Below are 19,440 nucleotides of genomic sequence, written 5' to 3' on the forward strand. Positions count from 1 at the left end.
AAGTTAAGATGTGAGGAGGCCCTGCTGCCTGGTACAGCCGTGGCCCATTGTGATGAGCAGGTCTTCTCCATGGCTGTGCTCTGGCTTCTGGGTGGGTGCACCCAGCTGGGTGCAGAAGCAGCTTGAGAGGAGGCGGGGAGAGCAGCACCAAGGGCAGGAGAGGCACAGTGCCAAAGATGCAAAAGCTCTCAGCACGTGCCTGAAGCTGGCCCTAGCGGGGCAGTGGGAATTTTACCACTGACGCCAGTGGGCTCAGAGTGATGCCAGCATTGCCCTCGTGTGGACATTTCACCCGTGGGGTCTGAACAAGACGGACAACCCCAAGGCAATGGTATTCATGGGGACACAAGCAAAGGAAGTATAGCTGGCTTTGGGTGGACTTATGCATTTCTACATGGTGGCCAACATACAGGGAAGGATTATAAAAAGCAGTGTTTTTCCTTTCCCTTTTCCCCTGCATACTGATAGTGTAAGGGCTTCCTGTTCTGGAAAAAAACTCTGCTGCTGACTCAGAGAGAGCAGTTCCAAAAAGCAGAATTTAACTGAAAGGCAATAGACTGGACACATGAAAATCAAGGCATTTAATAAAACACAATGTCTTTTTTTTCTTATGTAAAACTTGTCTTAAATATCTACAAATATACATTTGTTGAAGAGCAAGAGAAAACTCCTTCTTCTGGAGGTACACAGTAATGTTTGAAAGGAAGCTAAAGAAAGGTATTTGGGGGATTGGATGGAATAGGCCAGGCAAGATTTTTTTCCTTGGCTTCTCTGTTAAAAGCTTCACAGATGGTAGCACTGGTGACAGTTTTGCCCGGAGCTGGGATATCTGCGATCCCAACAGAAGTTTTTTTTTCTCTCCTGGAACTGGAGGTGATGGTGTGTGCGTTGCTTGGATAGTATTTCATGGCCAACATGCAAAAAAATTCTTTCACCCCTCTCCTGAAGCTTGCTTTATACATGAAGTAGAGGGTGGGCTTAGAGGCTGAGGCACTGAAAGAGATGCAGGTGATGGCCAGGAAAACCAAGGAGCTCTTTCTGACATCTGTTTCCTGTGGGTGCCACAGCTGTACCAGGCAAAAAGGGAGCCAGGACAGGAGAAACTCCAGGCTTAGCACGAAGAACATCTTGACGGTTTTGACCTTTGTTCTCCGGATGATATTCATTGTCCTCCTGACAGTTGTGCCATTGGTGCCTATTCTCCAAATGTACTTGATGATCTTCTGGTAGAAGAAGATAATGAGGATGGTCGGGATCACAAACTCCACCAAGAGCTGGCTGATAGTGTAGACGACTCCTTCCCAAGAACTGGGGAGAAAAAAGTTGCAGTGGTCGTCGCTGTTGGAGCCGTAGAAAAAGAACACCGGTGATGCAAATACGGTGTCAAACAGCCAAGAGGCCAGAATAATTTTCTTGGCTTGCTTTCTAAACACTTTGAACCTCAGCGGGTAGGCGATAATATAGAATCGATCCACGCAGATGGAGAGGAACACGTGTATCTGGACTCCGGGGGTGAGGTACTGTATGTACCTTCCCAGCTTGCACAGCCCATTTCCCAGCGTCCACCTGCCGTAGGTGAACTGGAGCAGCATGAAGGGTGCGCTTGTGACGCTGATGAGAAGGTCTGCACAAGCCATGGAGACAACAAAGAGGTTGATGGTGGATTTGGTGTTCCTGCTCCTGTGGACCACTAAGCAAACGAGGGAGTTTCCAAAGATGGAGACCAGCCACAGTGCTCCCAAAACCGTGCTGGCTGCTGCAATTTCCCCCGGGCTCAGTCCACAGTGGAAACCAGTGTGGTTCCCACCCGAGCTGGGTCCTGTGGCTGACTCCGACATCTTGTAGGAAGCAGGCGGGATGGCGGTTTCGGAGGAGCTCTTGTTCTGCAGCAGGAGCAAGAAGGTAGGGAGGACGAAAGGAACACTGCTGTTCTGCACGCTGTGGGCAAACATGGCCGCGTCTTTTGCTCAGGCTGCATAAAGAGAGAAGAGAAAAGGTTTGATGGAAAAAGTAGGTGTGAAAAATCTACCATGACCAATGAAAGGTCATTTAAAGTAGTATACATTGATTTCAGAGGAACGGTTCAGAAATAGACAGTGAGACTATTGGGTAGAACAGAAGCCAATAAGTTTCCTGCAGCTTTTTATTAACGGCCTGGCTACATTAGGACAGGCATTTCTGTCCTCTGAAAGACTGTCGTAGTTTAGACTCTCTGGGGCCCAAGCTCTAACCAGTCATTCACTCACCTTCCCCACCCCCCCGAGGGACTGGTGGAGAGAGAATATAAGAAAAGGTTCCAGAGGGTCAAGATAAGCACAGGGAGGGGTCATTCAACCATGTAGGGGCCAGACGTGAGAGACTTGGGGAAACTAATTCAACACTAAACCCCAAGTAAGGCAATGAGAGACAGAAGTAGATCTGAAGAACTGGACTTTTACTGTCTGAGCTGCTCTGGGGCTGTGGTCAGTGGAATCCTGGCCATTGCAGACTGCAGTTGGCACAACCATAGCATACTGGTTATACAGAAGCCCGCCACTAATCCATTTTAGACTAGTATTCAGTAATGCATAGCTGTTACTATTAACGATAATTGTGTTCGATCCAGTTGGTGACTGCCAGGGATCTTAGGAAACACATTTCGTTTTGGAAACACCTTGTGTTTGAGAGTTTCTGAAACTAAATATGGCTGGACTTCAGTTCTGTGAAAATTTAAACTTCCCCCTACTCCTCCCCTCTTCCGGGGCTTAAGTTCACTCCCGAGTATCTCTACCGCCTCTGCCCTGAGCAGCACAGGGTGGGGGACAGGGAATGTGGGTTGCAGCCAGTCCAGCCCACGCTGGTTTTGGCCTCTCCTTCCTCTTAGGAAAAGAACTCCTCTCATTCTTGCCCTGCTGCAGCTTAGGGTCCCTCCCACGGGCTGCATGCCTTCATGAACTGCTCCAGCGTGGGGTCCTTTTCCACGGGGTGCAGTCCCTCAGGAACCGGCCGCCCCAGCGCGGGCCCTCCACGGGCCACAGCCTCCGTCGGGCATCCGCCTGCCCCGGCGTGGGGTCCTCCCCGGGCTGCAGGTGGATCCCTGCTCCTCCGTGGGCCTCCATGGGCTGCAGGGGGACAGCCGGCCTCACCATGGCCTGCACCACGGGCTGCAGGGGAATCTTGCCAGGAGCAACTTCACCTCTCCCTCTCCTTCTTCACTGATCTTCCGGTAGAGATCTTCCAGGAGACATCCCCTTCCCTTTCTTAAATACATTATTGCCAATTGGCTCAGCCGCAGGCAGCAGTGAGCCCACCCTGGAGCAGGCCAGGCCCACTGGATAAAGGCGAAGCATCAAGCAGCTTCTCGCAGAAGCCACCGCTGTAGTCCCCTCCGCTACAGAAACCCAACACCAAGATAAATGTCCCCTTAACAGCTAGAGATCGGGGTGCAGTTTCAGCAATGCTGGTGACCTGCAGACTGCGTGAGCGGAATATGCCCCTCTCATCCCAGAAATGACCTTCCCGGTGCCCGTGGAAGTGTCCAAACCCCAGACCGACAGTGTCCCTGCTCCCTTGAACGGACCTAAATTGGTCAAGAAAGTAGACAAAGGAGGGGTTTCTTATACTGAGCAGTGGAACGCAAAGTGGTATTTTCCAGGCTAATACCGTCTGCATTGATAAGGAGACCAGCAGTCAAGGCCTGCTCCCATCCAATCAATAGTAACACTGGTGTTGATATCCCTAACATTCCTGAATCTTGTTGTTTCTGGATGTAACTGTGGAAGGTAATCGAGGTCTGGATTTGAAGGCAGGCAAAAGATGAGCACGGTGGAAGGACCGGCACAGAGCTGAGTGGGCGCTTCTCACCGTGAATGCTCCCCAGCCCTGCCACAGCAAGGAAATTTTCATCAAGAGCCGGCCGTTGCACACCTTCAAGAGTCTATCCTGAACATCAGCGCTGTCCCCGCATGTCCTTGCCACCTTAGTTACTGTCTCATCAAGGGTGCCGTTTCCCACAGTCAGCTTGGGAACAAGGAGGCCCGACAACCTCCCCCCAGACCCTGCAGAAGACTTTGTTATCAAGGGCAGAGTGTTGACTGAGCAGGAAAATTCTGCGGGAGGGTGGCAATGTCCTCATGCAGCTGAGATGTGGGGGGATTTTCAGCAGTGGAGCCTCGGGTTGTGTTGGTTGAACCGTCACTAGATGTGACTGCAGCCAGCTGTGTAGGACCTGTAGTGCTCAGGAGAAAACCCTGGGAGAGGGTCGATGTGCTTACCTTGGTCAAGCACCTCCCAAGCAGCACGTCTGATTCTTCACAGCTCACCGTGTTGAGCCTGGCTGTCTAGCGCAACCTGTCCTCGAGCGACCTGAAGGTCCTGCAGGTCTGTGGGTGACCCAAGAGGCAACTGAAGAGTTGCCACAGGCAACTGACACCAAGACAGAACACGGAACTTCTGCCCGGAGCTGTGTCACAGAGAAGCCCTTGCCCAGGTCTGGGAAGGGAGGCGGTCACCTTGTCTTGGCCTTGGCATGTGCCAAATTTCTGAGCTCAGGAGCCCTCTGTTGACATGACGTGCGGGTTTGCAGGGCTTTGGGGGTGACCAGATGAGTGCAAGCCCTGTTGTTTTCAGACGTCAATGGCTCAGTTTACAGTCCCCCCTTCCTCCTTTTCCTTTCAAGTAGATCCCCTTCTTTGCTTGTGTCCTGGTTCTGGCTAGGATAGAGTTAATATTCACCTGAGCTGGGTGGAGAACTGGAGCTGGTAGCCCCTATGGCTGGGGCACCCAGCTGGGACAATTAACTAATTAGCTACCAGCTGGGGTTAATTTACCCAAATTAGCCAAAGGGCTATTCCATCCCCTCTGACATCATGCTCAGTATAGAAGTGAGGAGGGTGCTGAGGGGAGCCTCCTGCTACTTGGAAGGAACTAGGTGTGGAGATTTGTTGTAAGCCATTATACTGTATTTGTGTTGCATCAGTGTTTTGTTTTCTTCTGTTTTTGCTGTTAAATTTACTTTTTGTTCAATCTCAACCCACGTATTTTTCCAATTATTTATTTTATTTTAACCAATTCTCCCTTTTGTCCCACTGGAGGGTGGGGAGGGTGGAGTGAGAGAGAGACTGTGTAGTCTGGTCCTGATCGCGGCTGAACTACAACAGCGTGCCAGACCCTTGCAGCCCTTCCTCCTTCTCTTCATCTCTTCCCTGTACAGGCGTTGCTTGTCTGGCACTGACAACGTAGCCTTGATGGCTCTGAGGCCGGGTAGTGAATGGCAAGAAATCATAGAGCATGAGTCAAGAGAAGAGGTTGGAACTGGGCTTAAAGGCGATGATGGCTCTGTTAGCTGCCAAACAGCTCGCTATAAGATGGAGAGTAGTGGAACCTGGGGGCCCTCAGCGTTTACTTCTCTAAAGCAGCACAGAGCAGTCATGCAACGGGGACTCTCATTGCTGACTCCCAACCACCGCTAATGCTAACACAATCAGTAATCCATCTGCTTTTTAGAAAGTTTTCTTTTACCTTCACAGACGCTAGACACAGTCCTGCATTTCAGAGCAAGCCCTGAAATAGAGCTTCTGCAAACTAACTGTGGTGTCACCGCATCCTCCTGAGAGGAGGAGACCTACATCCCCAAAGGAGCAAGGCAAATTCTCCTCCAAATAAATATGTGAAGCTGGTGGACCCAAGGTGTACATGCGCAAAAGGCATCTGGGTTTTGATGAGCACATCAACCATCACCCCTCTGCAGAGGGGTGCAGAGAGGCCCTGCCTCTCCTTGCTGTTGCCTAACAGGCACAGTCATTGCTGTTCCACTTCCCACCTGGACCAAAGGCCCAGCTGGTCCCATTGGGTTGTTTTCTCACTGTGCTGGCAAAGAAAGAGCAGCAGGAGCTGGCTCCACCTGCAGCCACAGCTCCCTGGCAGCTTGTCTCCTCTGGGATGCCTATGAGGGGCCTCTTAGCACATGAACCCGTGGAGGATGCCATCAGGCGAGCGTGTGACTGCAGAGCTCGTTCTCCTGGTCCTGTTTGGGAGAACTCACTATTTGCTGCAGGTGCCTCAGTGGTAGCTCAGAAGAAGGGACCCAGGCCAGGGGACACACTGAAGTTAAGATGTGAGGAGGCCCTGCTGCCTGGTACAGCCGTGGCCCGTTGTGATGAGCAGGTCTTCTCCGTGGCCGTGCTCTGGCTTCTGGGTGGGTGCACCCAGCTGGGTGCAGAAGCAGCTTGAGAGGAGGCGGGGAGAGCAGCACCAAGGGCAGGAGACGTCTGGAGAGGCGCAGTGCCAAAGATGCAAAAGCTCTCAGCACGTGCCTGAAGCTGGCCCTAGCGGGGCAGTGGGAATTTTACCACTGACGCCAGTGGGCTCAGAGTGATGCCAGCATTGCCCTCGTGTGGACATTTCACCCGTGGGGTCTGAACAAGACGGACAACCCCAAGGCAATGGTATTCATGGGGACACAAGCAAAGGAAGTATAGCTGGCTTTGGGTGGACTTATGCATTTCTACATGGTGGCCAACATACAGGGAAGGATTATAAAAAGCAGTGTTTTTCCTTTCCCTTTTCCCCTGCATACTGATAGTGTAAGGGCTTCCTGTTCTGGAAAAAAACTCTGCTGCTGACTCAGAGAGAGCAGTTCCAAAAAGCAGAATTTAACTGAAAGGCAACAGACTGGACACATGAAAATCAAGGCATTTAATAAAACACAATGTCTTTTTTTTCTTATGTAAAACTTGTCTTAAATATCTACAAATATACATTTGTTGAAGAGCAAGAGAAAACTCCTTCTTCTGGAGGTACACAGTAATGTTTGAAAGGAAGCTAAAGAAAGGTATTTGGGGGATTGGATGGAATAGGCCAGGCAAGATTTTTTTCCTTGGCTTCTCTGTTAAAAGCTTCACAGATGGTAGCACTGGTGACAGTTTTGCCCGGAGCTGGGATATCTGCGATCCCAACAGAAGTTTTTTTTTCTCTCCTGGAACTGGAGGTGATGGTGTGTGCGTTGCTTGGATAGTATTTCATGGCCAACATGCAAAAAAATTCTTTCACCCCTCTCCTGAAGCTTGCTTTATACATGAAGTAGAGGGTGGGCTTAGAGGCTGAGGCACTGAAAGAGATGCAGGTGATGGCCAGGAAAACCAAGGAGCTCTTTCTGACATCTGTTTCCTGTGGGTGCCACAGCTGTACCAGGCAAAAAGGGAGCCAGGACAGGAGAAACTCCAGGCTTAGCACGAAGAACATCTTGACGGTTTTGACCTTTGTTCTCCGGATGATATTCATTGTCCTCCTGACAGTTGTGCCATTGGTGCCTATTCTCCAAATGTACTTGATGATCTTCTGGTAGAAGAAGATAATGAGGATGGTCGGGATCACAAACTCCACCAAGAGCTGGCTGATAGTGTAGACGACTCCTTCCCAAGAACTGGGGAGAAAAAAGTTGCAGTGGTCGTCGCTGTTGGAGCCATAGAAAAAGAACACCGGTGATGCAAATACGGTGTCAAACAGCCAAGAGGCCAGAATAATTTTCTTGGCTTGCTTTCTAAACACTTTGAACCTCAGCGGGTAGGCGATAATGTAGAATCGATCCACGCAGATGGAGAGGAACACGTGTATCTGGACTCCGGGGGTGAGGTACTGTATGTACCTTCCCAGCTTGCACAGCCCATTTCCCAGCGTCCACCTGCCGTAGGTGAACTGGAGCAGCATGAAGGGTGCGCTTGTGACGCTGATGAGAAGGTCTGCACAAGCCATGGAGACAACAAAGAGGTTGATGGTGGATTTGGTGTTCCTGCTCCTGTGGACCACTAAGCAAACGAGGGAGTTTCCAAAGATGGAGACCAGCCACAGTGCTCCCAAAACCGTGCTGGCTGCTGCAATTTCCCCCGGGCTCAGTCCACAGTGGAAACCAGTGTGGTTCCCACCCGAGCTGGGTCCTGTGGCTGACTCCGACATCTTGTAGGAAGCAGGCGGGATGGCAGTTTCGGAGGAGCTCTTGTTCTGCAGCAGGAGCAAGAAGGTAGGGAGGACGAAAGGAACACTGCTGTTCTGCACGCTGTGGGCAAACATGGCCGCGTCTTTTGCTCAGGCTGCATAAAGAGAGAAGAGAAAAGGTTTGATGGAAAAAGTAGGTGTGAAAAATCTACCATGACCAATGAAAGGTCATTTAAAGTAGTATACATTGATTTCAGAGGAACAGTTCAGAAATAGACAGTGAGACTATTGGGTAGAACAGAAGCCAATAAGTTTCCTGCAGCTTTTTAATAATAGCCTGGCTACATTAGGACAGGCATTTCTGTCCTCTGAAAGACTGTCGTAGTTTAGACTCTCTGGGGCCCAAGCTCTAACCAGTCATTCACTCACCTTCCCCACCCCCCCGAGGGACTGGTGGAGAGAGAATATAAGAAAAGGTTCCAGAGGGTCAAGATAAGCACAGGGAGGGGTCATTCAACCATGTAGGGGCCAGACGTGAGAGACTTGGGGAAACTAATTCAACACTAAACCCCAAGTAAGGCAATGAGAGACAGAAGTAGATCTGAAGAACTGGACTTTTACTGTCTGAGCTGCTCTGGGGCTGTGGTCAGTGGAATCCTGGCCATTGCAGACTGCAGTTGGCACAACCATAGCATACTGGTTATACAGAAGCCCGCCACTAATCCATTTTAGACTAGTATTCAGTAATGCATAGCTGTTACTATTAACGATAATTGTGTTCGATCCAGTTGGTGACTGCCAGGGATCTTAGGAAACACATTTCGTTTTGGAAACACCTTGTGTTTGAGAGTTTCTGAAACTAAATATGGCTGGACTTCAGTTCTGTGAAAATTTAAACTTCCCCCTACTCCTCCCCTCTTCCGGGGCTTAAGTTCACTCCCGAGTATCTCTACCGCCTCTGCCCTGAGCAGCACAGGGTGGGGGACAGGGAATGTGGGTTGCAGCCAGTCCAGCCCACGCTGGTTTTGGCCTCTCCTTCCTCCTTAGGAAAAGAACTCCTCTCATTCTTGCCCTGCTGCAGCTTAGGGTCCCTCCCACGGGCTGCACGCCTTCATGAACTGCTCCAGCGTGGGGTCCTTTTCCACGGGGTGCAGTCCCTCAGGAACCGGCCGCCCCAGCGCGGGCCCTCCACGGGCCACAGCCTCCGTCGGGCATCCGCCTGCCCCGGCGTGGGGCCCTCCCCGGGCTGCAGGTGGATCCCTGCTCCTCCGTGGGCCTCCATGGGCTGCAGGGGGACAGCCGGCCTCACCATGGCCTGCACCACGGGCAGCAGGGGAATCTTGCCAGGAGCAACTTCACCTCTCCCTCTCCTTCTTCACTGATCTTCCGGTAGAGATCTTCCAGGAGACATCCCCTTCCCTTTCTTAAATACATTATTGCCAATTGGCTCAGCCGCAGGCAGCAGTGAGCCCACCCTGGAGCAGGCCAGGCCCACTGGATAAAGGCGAAGCATCAAGCAGCTTCTCGCAGAAGCCACCGCTGTAGTCCCCTCCGCTACAGAAACTCAACACCAAGATAAATGTCCCCTTAACAGCTAGAGATCGGGGTGCAGTTTCAGCAATGCTGGTGACCTGCAGACTGCGTGAGCGGAATATGCCCCTCTCATCCCAGAAATGACCTTCCCGGTGCCCGTGGAAGTGTCCAAACCCCAGACCGACAGTGTCCCTGCTCCCTTGAACGGACCTAAATTGGTCAAGAAAGTAGACAAAGGAGGGGTTTCTTATACTGAGCAGTGGAACGCAAAGTGGTATTTTCCAGGCTAATACCGTCTGCATTGATAAGGAGACCAGCAGTCAAGGCCTGCTCCCATCCAATCAATAGTAACACTGGTGTTGATATCCCTAACATCCCTGAATCTTGTTGTTTCTGGATGTAACTGTGGAAGGTAATCGAGGTCTGGATTTGAAGGCAGGCAAAAGATGAGCACGGTGGAAGGACTGGCACCGAGCTGAGTGGGCGCTCCTCACCGTGAATGCTCCCCAGCCCTGCCACAGCAAGGAAATTTTCAACAAGAGCCGGCCGTTGCACACCTTCAAGAGTCTATCCTGAACATCAGCGCTGTCCCCACATGTCCTTGCCACCTTAGTTACCTGTCCCATCAAGGGTGCCGTTTCCCTCAGTCAGCTTGGGAACAAGGAGGCCCGACAACCTCCCCCCAGACCCTGCAGAAGACTTTGTTATCAAGGGCAGAGTGTTGATTGAGCAGGAAAATTCTGCGGGAGGGTGGCAATGTCCTCATGCAGCTGAGATGTGGGGGGATTTTCAGCAGTGGAGCCTCGGGTTGTGTTGGTTGAACCGTCACTAGATGTGACTGCAGCCAGCTGTGTAGGACCTGTAGTGCTCAGGAGAAAACCCTGGGAGAGGGTCGATGTGCTTACCTTGGTCAAGCACCTCCCAGGCAGCACGTCTGATTCTTCACAGCTCACCGTGTTGAGCCTGGCTGTCTAGCGCAACCTGTCCTCGAGCGACCTGAAGGTCCTGCAGGTCTGTGGGTGACCCAAGAGGCAACTGAAGAGTTGCCACAGGCAACTGACACCAAGACAGAACACGGAACCTCTGCCCAGAGCTGTGTCACAGAGAAGCCCTTGCCCTTGTCTGGGAAGGGAGGCGGTCACCTTGTCTTGGCCTTGGCATGTGCCAAATTTCTGAGCTCAAGAGCCCTCTGTTGACATGACGTGCGGGTTTGCAGGGCTTTGGGGGTGACCAGATGAGTGCAAGCCCTGTTGTTTTCAGACGTCAATGGCTCAGTTTACAGTCCCCCCTTCCTCCTTTTCCTTTCAAGTAGATCCCCTTCTTTGCTTGTGTCCTGGTTCTGGCTAGGATAGAGTTAATATTCACCTGAGCTGGGTGGAGAACTGGAGCTGGTAGCCCCTATGGCTGGGGCACCCAGCTGGGACAATTAACTAATTAGCTACCAGCTGGGGTTAATTTACCCAAATTAGCCAAAGGGCTATTCCATCCCCTCTGACATCATGCTCAGTATAGAAGTGAGGAGGGTGCTGAGGGGAGCCTCCTGCTACTTGGAAGGAACTAGGTGTGGAGATTTGTTGTAAGCCATTATACTGTATTTGTATTCCATCAGTGTTTTGTTTTCTTCTGTTTTTGCTGTTAAATTTACTTTTTGTTCAATCTCAACCTACATGTTTTTGCTAGTTTATTTTTGTTGTTTACCAATTGTCCCTTCTGTCCCACTGGAGGGTGGTGGGGGGAGTGAGAGAGACTGCGTAGCCTGGTCCCAATCGGGGCTGAACTGCCAGTTAGTTTGTCACCCAGTGTGATGCACGAAGGGTTGCGATAACAAGCAATCTGACTTTGTTTTTTTGTTTTTATTTTCTTGAAACGAATTTGTTTATACACACTTATTGTATTGGTTGTTAGCGGTCATGATGTTGCAGTGGTTGGTTATGTTGTTGTATTGTCTACGCTCCTGTATGTACTATGTGTTCCCAGTAGCGGTGTTTATCACCTCAGGGAAAATGATGAGAGTTATCCTTCTGTTATCCTACGCAATATCAATCTATGACATGGTGACATCAATGGCCTTAGAGAGAAATTGGTATTCCTATGCGGATAACTTCCCAAATTCTTTCACTCCCAGGGTAGTTAAACCCCTTTTTGAGAACTTTGAAGATCTGGGGGATATTCAAGCCACTCTGGTGGTGTTGTTATGTATCTTGAATGTGTGCCAAGTCTTGTCTAGGGCTGCAAAACCACTTTCTGGGAATCTCCTCCCGAGATTTACCCTAAGGCAAGATAGTAATACGTGGCATGGTATGAGGGAGAGCAAACTGACCTGCAGTGTAGGTACTCAAACTCCAGCCACAGGCATTGCAGCTGAATCAGAGGGTGAACCCGTGCTGGTATCAGTTGCCCCTGTGTACAAGAAGACTTGGAAGCAGAAGTCAGCTCGTTTAGTGAGGGATGAAGAAGCCCCTTCTAGGAGGGAGCAGGAGGAAGAAGAGGAAGATTTATTTGCTGCATGCCGAGGAAGAACTCCTAAATGAGACAGTAAGCACCCGATCTCTATCCCTGAGCGAGCTGCGAGACATGCGAAAAGATTTTAGCCGTCATCCCGGGGAGCACATTATCAGCTGGCTGCTGCGGTGCTGGGATAATGGGGCCAATAGCTTGGAATTAGAGGGCAGAGAAGCTAGGCAATCCATTTCTAGAGAAGCGAGCATTGACAAAGCAGTTGGAAAAGGGACACAAGCCCTCAGCCTCTGGAGGCGACTCCTGTCAGGTGTGAAGGAGAGGTATCCTTTCAAGGAGGATATAATGTGTCACCCAGGCAAGTGGGCTGCCATGGAGAGGGGTATCCAGTACCCGAGGGAATTAGCTGTGCTGGAGATTATTTATGATGACCTGGACAATGATCAGTTACCTAAGGATCCAGATGAAGTCAGGTGCACACGACAAATGTGGCGGAAGTTTGTTCAAAGTGCACCGTCATCATGTGCCAACTCCTTGGCAGATATGACCTGGAAAGATGGAGAGGAAGAAAGAGTGGATGAACTGGCTGGCTGACTCCGGCAGTACGAGGAAAGCCAGTCTTCCTCCCTGCGGTCCTGTGTCTCGGCTGTGGAGAAACTGTCCCAGGAGTTCCAGCAATTCAAAGCAGATATGTCGGCTTCCCCACCGGTACGGGCCAATATTTCAGCTATTAGGAGTAAACGTTTCCCTGCTCAAGAGAGACGGTATACGCGGCGGGGTACCCTGTGGTTTACCTTGCGTGACCAAGGAGAGGACATGAGGGAGTGGGATGGGAAGCCTACCTCTAGCCTAGAGGCACGGGTACGTGAGTTGTGTGGAAAAACCATTGCAAATAGAAGTTCTCCCTGGAAAACTGCTGCACCAGTCTCCAATAGGCAGAGTAGAAGGAATAGCTTTAGTTCTGACCCTCTTGAAGGGACCTCTCGTGCATATTTAAAAGAAATGAACAATGAATGCTGTGGCCAGGATTAGAGAGGCCCTGCCTCCAGCCAGGCGGAGGAGAGGGACAACAGAGTTTATTGGACTGTGTGGATCCGATGGCCTGGCACGTCAGACCCACAGGAGTATAAAGCTCTAGTGGATACCTGTGCCAATGTACCTTGATGCCGTCAAAAGAGAAAGGGGCAGAAGCCATTTGTATTTCTGGAGTGCCAGGAGGATCCCAACAGCTGTCTGTATTGGAGGCTGAAGTGAGCCTGACAGGGAATGAGTGGCAAAAGCACCCCACAGTGACTGGCCCAGATGCTCCATGCATTCTTGGTATAGATTACCTCAGAAGGGGGTATTTCAAGGACCCAAAAGGGTATCGGTGGGCTTTTGGTGTAGGTGCTTTGGAGATGGAGGAAATTGTACAGTTGTCCACCTTGCCTGGTCTGTCAGAGGATCCTTCCGTTGTGGGGTTGCTGAAGGTTGAAGAACAACAGGTGCCAATTGCTACCACAACTGTGCACCGGCGGCAGTATCGCAGCAACCGAGACTCCCTGATCCCCATCCATAAGCTGATTCGTCGGCTGGAGAGCCAGGGAGTGATCAGCAAGCCCCGCTCTCCTTTTAACAGTCCTATATGGCCAGTGAGAAAATCAAGTGGAGAGTGGAGGTTAACAGCGGACTGTCGTGGCCTGAATGAGGTAACACCAGCACTGAGTGCTGCCGTGCCAGACATGTTAGAACTTCAGTATGAACTGGAATCCCAGGCAGCCAAGTGGTATGCCACCATTGATATTGCCAACGCGTTTTGCTCAATCCCATTGGCAGCAGAATGCAAGCCACAGTTTTCTTTCACTTGGAGGGGCGTCCAGTACACTTGGAATCGACTGCCCCAGAGCTGGAAACGCAGCCCCACCATTTGCCATGGACTGATCCAGACTGCACTGGGAAAGGGTGGCGCTCCAGAGCACCTGCAATACATTGATGGCATCATCGTATGGGGCAACACAGCAGCAGAAGCTTTTCAAAAAGGGGAGAAAATAATTAAAATCCTCCTGAAAGCTGGGTTTGCCATAGAACGAAGTAAGGTGAAAGGACCTGCAAGAGAGATACAGTTTTTGGGGATAAAATGGCAAGATAGGCGTTGTCGGATTCCAATAGATATAGTCAACAAAATAACAGCTATGGCTGTGCCGAGTGACAAAAAGGAAACGCAAGCTTTCCTGGGCGTTGTGGGTTTCTGGAGGATGCATATTCCAAATTATAGTTTGATTGTAAGCCCTCTGTATAAAGTCACCTGAAAGAAGAATGATTTTAAATGGGGCCCTGAACAACAGCAAGCTTTTGAACAAATTAAACAAGAAATTGTTCACGCGGTGGCTCTCGGGCCAGTCCGGACAGGGCAAGAGGTAAGAAATGTGCTCTACAGCGCAGCTGGGGAGAATGGCCCTACCTGGAGTCTCTGGCAGAAAGCAGCAGGGGAAACCCGTGGTCGACCCCTTGGGTTTTGGAGCTGGGGATATAAAGGATCTGAGGCCTTCTATACTCCAGCTGGAAAAGAAATCCTGTCAGCATACGAAGGAGTTTGAGCTGCTTCAGAAGTGATTGGTACTGAAGCACAGCTCCTCTTAGCACCCCGACTGCCAGTGCTGGGCTGGATGTTCAAAGGAAGGGTGCCCTCTGTGCATCATACAAATGGGCTCGTGATCGAGGGGTGGATTTAACCATGGACACTATTGCACAGGTTATCCATGAATGTGAAATATGTGCTGCAATCAAACAAGCCAAGTGGATAAAGCCTCTGTGGTATGGAGGACGATGGCTAATGCCAACACAATCAGTAATCCCTCTGCTTTTTAGAAGGATTTTTTTTTTACCTTCACGGAGGCTAGACACAGCCCTGCATTTCAGAGCAAGCCCTGAAATAGAGCTTCTGCAAACTAACAGTGGTGTCACCTCATCCTCCTGAGAGGAGGAGACCTACATCCCCAAAGGAGCAAGGCAAATTCTCCTCCAAATAAATATGTGAAGCTGGTGGATCCAAGGTGTACATGCGCAAAAGGCATCTGGGTTTTGATGATCACATCACCATCACGGGACACAGAGGGGTGCAGAGAGGCCCTGCCTCTCCCTGCTGTTGCCCAACAGGTACAGTCATTGCTGTTCCACTTCCCACCTGGACCAAAGGCCCAGCTGGTCCCATTGGGTTGTTTTCTCACTGTGCTGGCAAAGAAAGAGCAGCAGGAGCTGGCTCCACCTGCAGCCACAGCTCCCTGGCAGCTTGTCTCCTCTGGGATGCCTATGAGGGGCCTCTTAGCACATGAACCCGTGGAGGATGCCATCAGGCGAGCGTGTGACTGCAGAGCTCGTTCTCCTGGTCCTGTTTGGGAGAACTCACTATTTGCTGCAGGTGCCTCAGTGGTAGCTCAGAAGAAGGGACCCAGGCCAGGGGACACACTGAAGTTAAGATGTGAGGAGGCCCTGCTGCCTGGTACAGCCGTGGCCCGTTGTGATGAGCAGGTCTTCTCCGTGGCCGTGCTCTGGCTTCTGGGTGGGTGCACCCAGCTGGGTGCAGAAGCAGCTTGAGAGGAGGCGGGGAGAGCAGCACCAAGGGCAGGAGACGTCTGGAGAGGCACAGTGCCAAAGATGCAAAAGCTCTCAGCACGTGCCTGAAGCTGGCCCTAGCGGGGCAGTGGGAATTTTACCACTGACGCCAGTGGGCTCAGAGTGATGCCAGCATTGCCCTCGTGTGGACATTTCACCCGTGGGGTCTGAACAAGACGGACAACCCCAAGGCAATGGTATTCATGGGGACACAAGCAAAGGAAGTATAGCTGGCTTTGGGTGGACTTATGCATTTCTACATGGTGGCCAACATACAGGGAAGGATTATAAAAAGCAGTGTTTTTCCTTTCCCTTTTCCCCTGCATACTGATAGTGTAAGGGCTTCCTGTTCTGGAAAAAAACTCTGCTGCTGACTCAGAGAGAGCAGTTCCAAAAAGCAGAATTTAACTGAAAGGCAACAGACTGGACACATGAAAATCAAGGCATTTAATAAAACACAATGTCTTTTTTTTCTTATGTAAAACTTGTCTTAAATATCTACAAATATACATTTGTTGAAGAGCAAGAGAAAACTCCTTCTTCTGGAGGTACACAGTAATGTTTGAAAGGAAGCTAAAGAAAGGTATTTGGGGGATTGGATGGAATAGGCCAGGCAAGATTTTTTTCCTTGGCTTCTCTGTTAAAAGCTTCACAGATGGTAGCACTGGTGACAGTTTTGCCCGGAGCTGGGATATCTGCGATCCCAACAGAAGTTTTTTTTTCTCTCCTGGAACTGGAGGTGATGGTGTGTGCGTTGCTTGGATAGTATTTCATGGCCAACATGCAAAAAAATTCTTTCACCCCTCTCCTGAAGCTTGCTTTATACATGAAGTAGAGGGTGGGCTTAGAGGCTGAGGCACTGAAAGAGATGCAGGTGATGGCCAGGAAAACCAAGGAGCTCTTTCTGACATCTGTTTCCTGTGGGTGCCACAGCTGTACCAGGCAAAAAGGGAGCCAGGACAGGAGAAACTCCAGGCTTAGCACGAAGAACATCTTGACGGTTTTGACCTTTGTTCTCCGGATGATATTCATTGTCCTCCTGACAGTTGTGCCATTGGTGCCTATTCTCCAAATGTACTTGATGATCTTCTGGTAGAAGAAGATAATGAGGATGGTCGGGATCACAAACTCCACCAAGAGCTGGCTGATAGTGTAGACGACTCCTTCCCAAGAACTGGGGAGAAAAAAGTTGCAGTGGTCGTCGCTGTTGGAGCCGTAGAAAAAGAACACCGGTGATGCAAATACGGTGTCAAACAGCCAAGAGGCCAGAATAATTTTCTTGGCTTGCTTTCTAAACACTTTGAACCTCAGCGGGTAGGCGATAATGTAGAATCGATCCACGCAGATGGAGAGGAACACGTGTATCTGGACTCCGGGGGTGAGGTACTGTATGTACCTTCCCAGCTTGCACAGCCCATTTCCCAGCGTCCACCTGCCGTAGGTGAACTGGAGCAGCATGAAGGGTGCGCTTGTGACGCTGATGAGAAGGTCTGCACAAGCCATGGAGACAACAAAGAGGTTGATGGTGGATTTGGTGTTCCTGCTCCTGTGGACCACTAAGCAAACGAGGGAGTTTCCAAAGATGGAGACCAGCCACAGTGCTCCCAAAACCGTGCTGGCTGCTGCAATTTCCCCCGGGCTCAGTCCACAGTGGAAACCAGTGTGGTTCCCACCCGAGCTGGGTCCTGTGGCTGACTCCGACATCTTGTAGGAAGCAGGCGGGATGGCGGTTTCGGAGGAGCTCTTGTTCTGCAGCAGGAGCAAGAAGGTAGGGAGGACGAAAGGAACACTGCTGTTCTGCACGCTGTGGGCAAACATGGCCGCGTCTTTTGCTCAGGCTGCATAAAGAGAGAAGAGAAAAGGTTTGATGGAAAAAGTAGGTGTGAAAAATCTACCATGACCAATGAAAGGTCATTTAAAGTAGTATACATTGATTTCAGAGGAACGGTTCAGAAATAGACAGTGAGACTATTGGGTAGAACAGAAGCCAATAAGTTTCCTGCAGCTTTTTATTAACGGCCTGGCTACATTAGGACAGGCATTTCTGTCCTCTGAAAGACTGTCGTAGTTTAGACTCTCTGGGGCCCAAGCTCTAACCAGTCATTCACTCACCTTCCCAACCCCCACCCCCAAGGGACTGGTGGAGAGAGAATATAAGAAAAGGTTCCAGAGGGTCAAGATAAGCACAGGGAGGGGTCATTCAACCATGTAGGGGCCAGACGTGAGAGACTTGGGGAAACTAATTCAACACTAAACCCCAAGTAAGACAATGAGAGACAGAACTAGATCTGAAGAATAACTTCCCCCTACTCCTCCCCTCTTCCGGGGCTTAAGTTCACTCCCGAGTATCTCTACCGCCTCTGCCCTGAGCATCACAGGGTGGGGGGCAGGGAATGTGGGTTGCAGCCAGTCCAGCCCACGCTGGTTTTGGCCTCTCCTTCCTCCTCAGGAAAAGAACTCCTCTCATTCTTGCCCTGCTGCAGCTTAGGGTCCCTCCCACGGGCTGCATGCCTTCATGAACTGCTCCAGCGTGGGGTCCTGTTCCATGGGGTGCAGTCCCTCAGGGACCGGCCGCCCCAGCCCGGGTCCTCCCCGGGCTGCAGGTGGATCCCTGCTCCTCCGTGGGCCTCCATGGGCTGCAGGGGGACAGCCGGCCTCACCATGGCCTGCACCACGGGCTGCAGGGGAATCTTGCCAGGAGCAACTTCACCTCTCCCTCTCCTTCTTCACTGATCTTCCGGTAGAGATCTTCCAGGAGACATCCCCTTCCCTTTCTTAAATACATTATTGCCAATTGGCTCAGCCGCAGGCAGCAGTGAGCCCACCCTGGAGCAGGCCAGGCCCACTGGATAAAGGCGAAGCATCAAGCAGCTTCTCGCAGAAGCCACCGCTGTAGTCCCCTCCGCTACAGAAACCCAACACCAAGATAAATGTCCCCTTAACAGCTAGAGATCGGGGTGCAGTTTCAGCAATGCTGGTGACCTGCAGACTGCGTGAGCGGAATATGCCCCTCTCATCCCAGAAATGACCTTCCCGGTGCCCGTGGAAGTGTCCAAACCCCAGACCGACAGTGTCCCTGCTCCCTTGAACGGACCTAAATTGGTCAAGAAAGTAGACAAAGGAGGGGTTTCTTATACTGAGCAGTGGAACGCAAAGTGGTATTTTCCAGGCTAATACCGTCTGCATTGATAAGGAGACCAGCAGTCAAGGCCTGCTCCCATCCAATCAATAGTAACACTGGTGTTAATATCCCTAACATTCCTGAATCTTGTTGTTTCTGGATGTAACTGTGGAAGGTAATCGAGGTCTGGATTTGAAGGCAGGCAAAAGATGAGCACGGTGGAAGGACTGGCACCGAGCTGAGTGGGCGCTCCTCACCGTGAATGCTCCCCAGCCCTGCCACAGCAAGGAAATTTTCATCAAGAGCCGGCTGTTGCACACCTTCAAGAGTCTATCCTGAACATCAGCGCTGTCCCCGCATGTCCTTGCCACCTTAGTTACCTGTCCCATCAAGGGTGCCGTTTCCCTCAGTCAGCTTGGGAACAAGGAGGCCCGACAACCTCCCCCCAGACCCTGCAGAAGACTTTGTTATCAAGGGCAGAGTGTTGATTGAGCAGGAAAATTCTGCGGGAGGGTGGCAATGTCCTCATGCAGCTGAGATGTGGGGGGATTTTCAGCAGTGGAGCCTCGGGTTGTGTTGGTTGAACCGTCACTAGATGTGACTGCAGCCAGCTGTGTAGGACCTGTAGTGCTCAGGAGAAAACCCTGGGAGAGGGTCGATGTGCTTACCTTGGTCAAGCACCTCCCAAGCAGCACGTCTGATTCTTCACAGCTCACCGTGTTGAGCCTGGCTGTCTAGCGCAACCTGTCCTCGAGCGACCTGAAGGTCCTGCAGGTCTGTGGGTGACCCAAGAGGCAACTGAAGAGTTGCCACAGGCAACTGACACC

The 19,440-nt window shown here is 51.0% G+C and overlaps 3 protein-coding genes across 3 annotated transcripts; all 3 read right to left on the reverse strand.

Moving 5' to 3' along the window:
- Positions 1-707: 707 nt before the first annotated feature.
- LOC147602162 (putative G protein-coupled receptor 19) lies at positions 708-1,952 on the reverse strand. Its single transcript, XM_086758499.1, has one exon. It carries the CDS (start codon positions 1,950-1,952, stop codon positions 708-710), a length of 1,245 nt encoding a protein of 414 aa, XP_086614625.1.
- Positions 1,953-6,801: 4,849 nt separating this feature from the next.
- Positions 6,802-8,046, reverse strand: LOC147602163 (putative G protein-coupled receptor 19). The gene has a single exon (XM_086758614.1). The coding sequence runs from the start codon at positions 8,044-8,046 to the stop codon at positions 6,802-6,804; it is 1,245 nt and encodes a 414-aa protein (XP_086614740.1).
- An 8,019-nt stretch (positions 8,047-16,065) lies between these two features.
- Positions 16,066-17,310, reverse strand: LOC147602164 (putative G protein-coupled receptor 19). Its single transcript, XM_086758747.1, has one exon. The coding sequence runs from the start codon at positions 17,308-17,310 to the stop codon at positions 16,066-16,068; it is 1,245 nt and encodes a 414-aa protein (XP_086614873.1).
- Between the last annotated feature and the right edge of the window lie 2,130 nt (positions 17,311-19,440).

The sequence above is a fragment of the Chlamydotis macqueenii genome, chromosome 1 (genome assembly GCF_036417535.1).
Source record: "Chlamydotis macqueenii isolate bChlMac1 chromosome 1, bChlMac1.mat, whole genome shotgun sequence".
NCBI lineage: Eukaryota > Metazoa > Chordata > Aves > Otidiformes > Otididae > Chlamydotis > Chlamydotis macqueenii.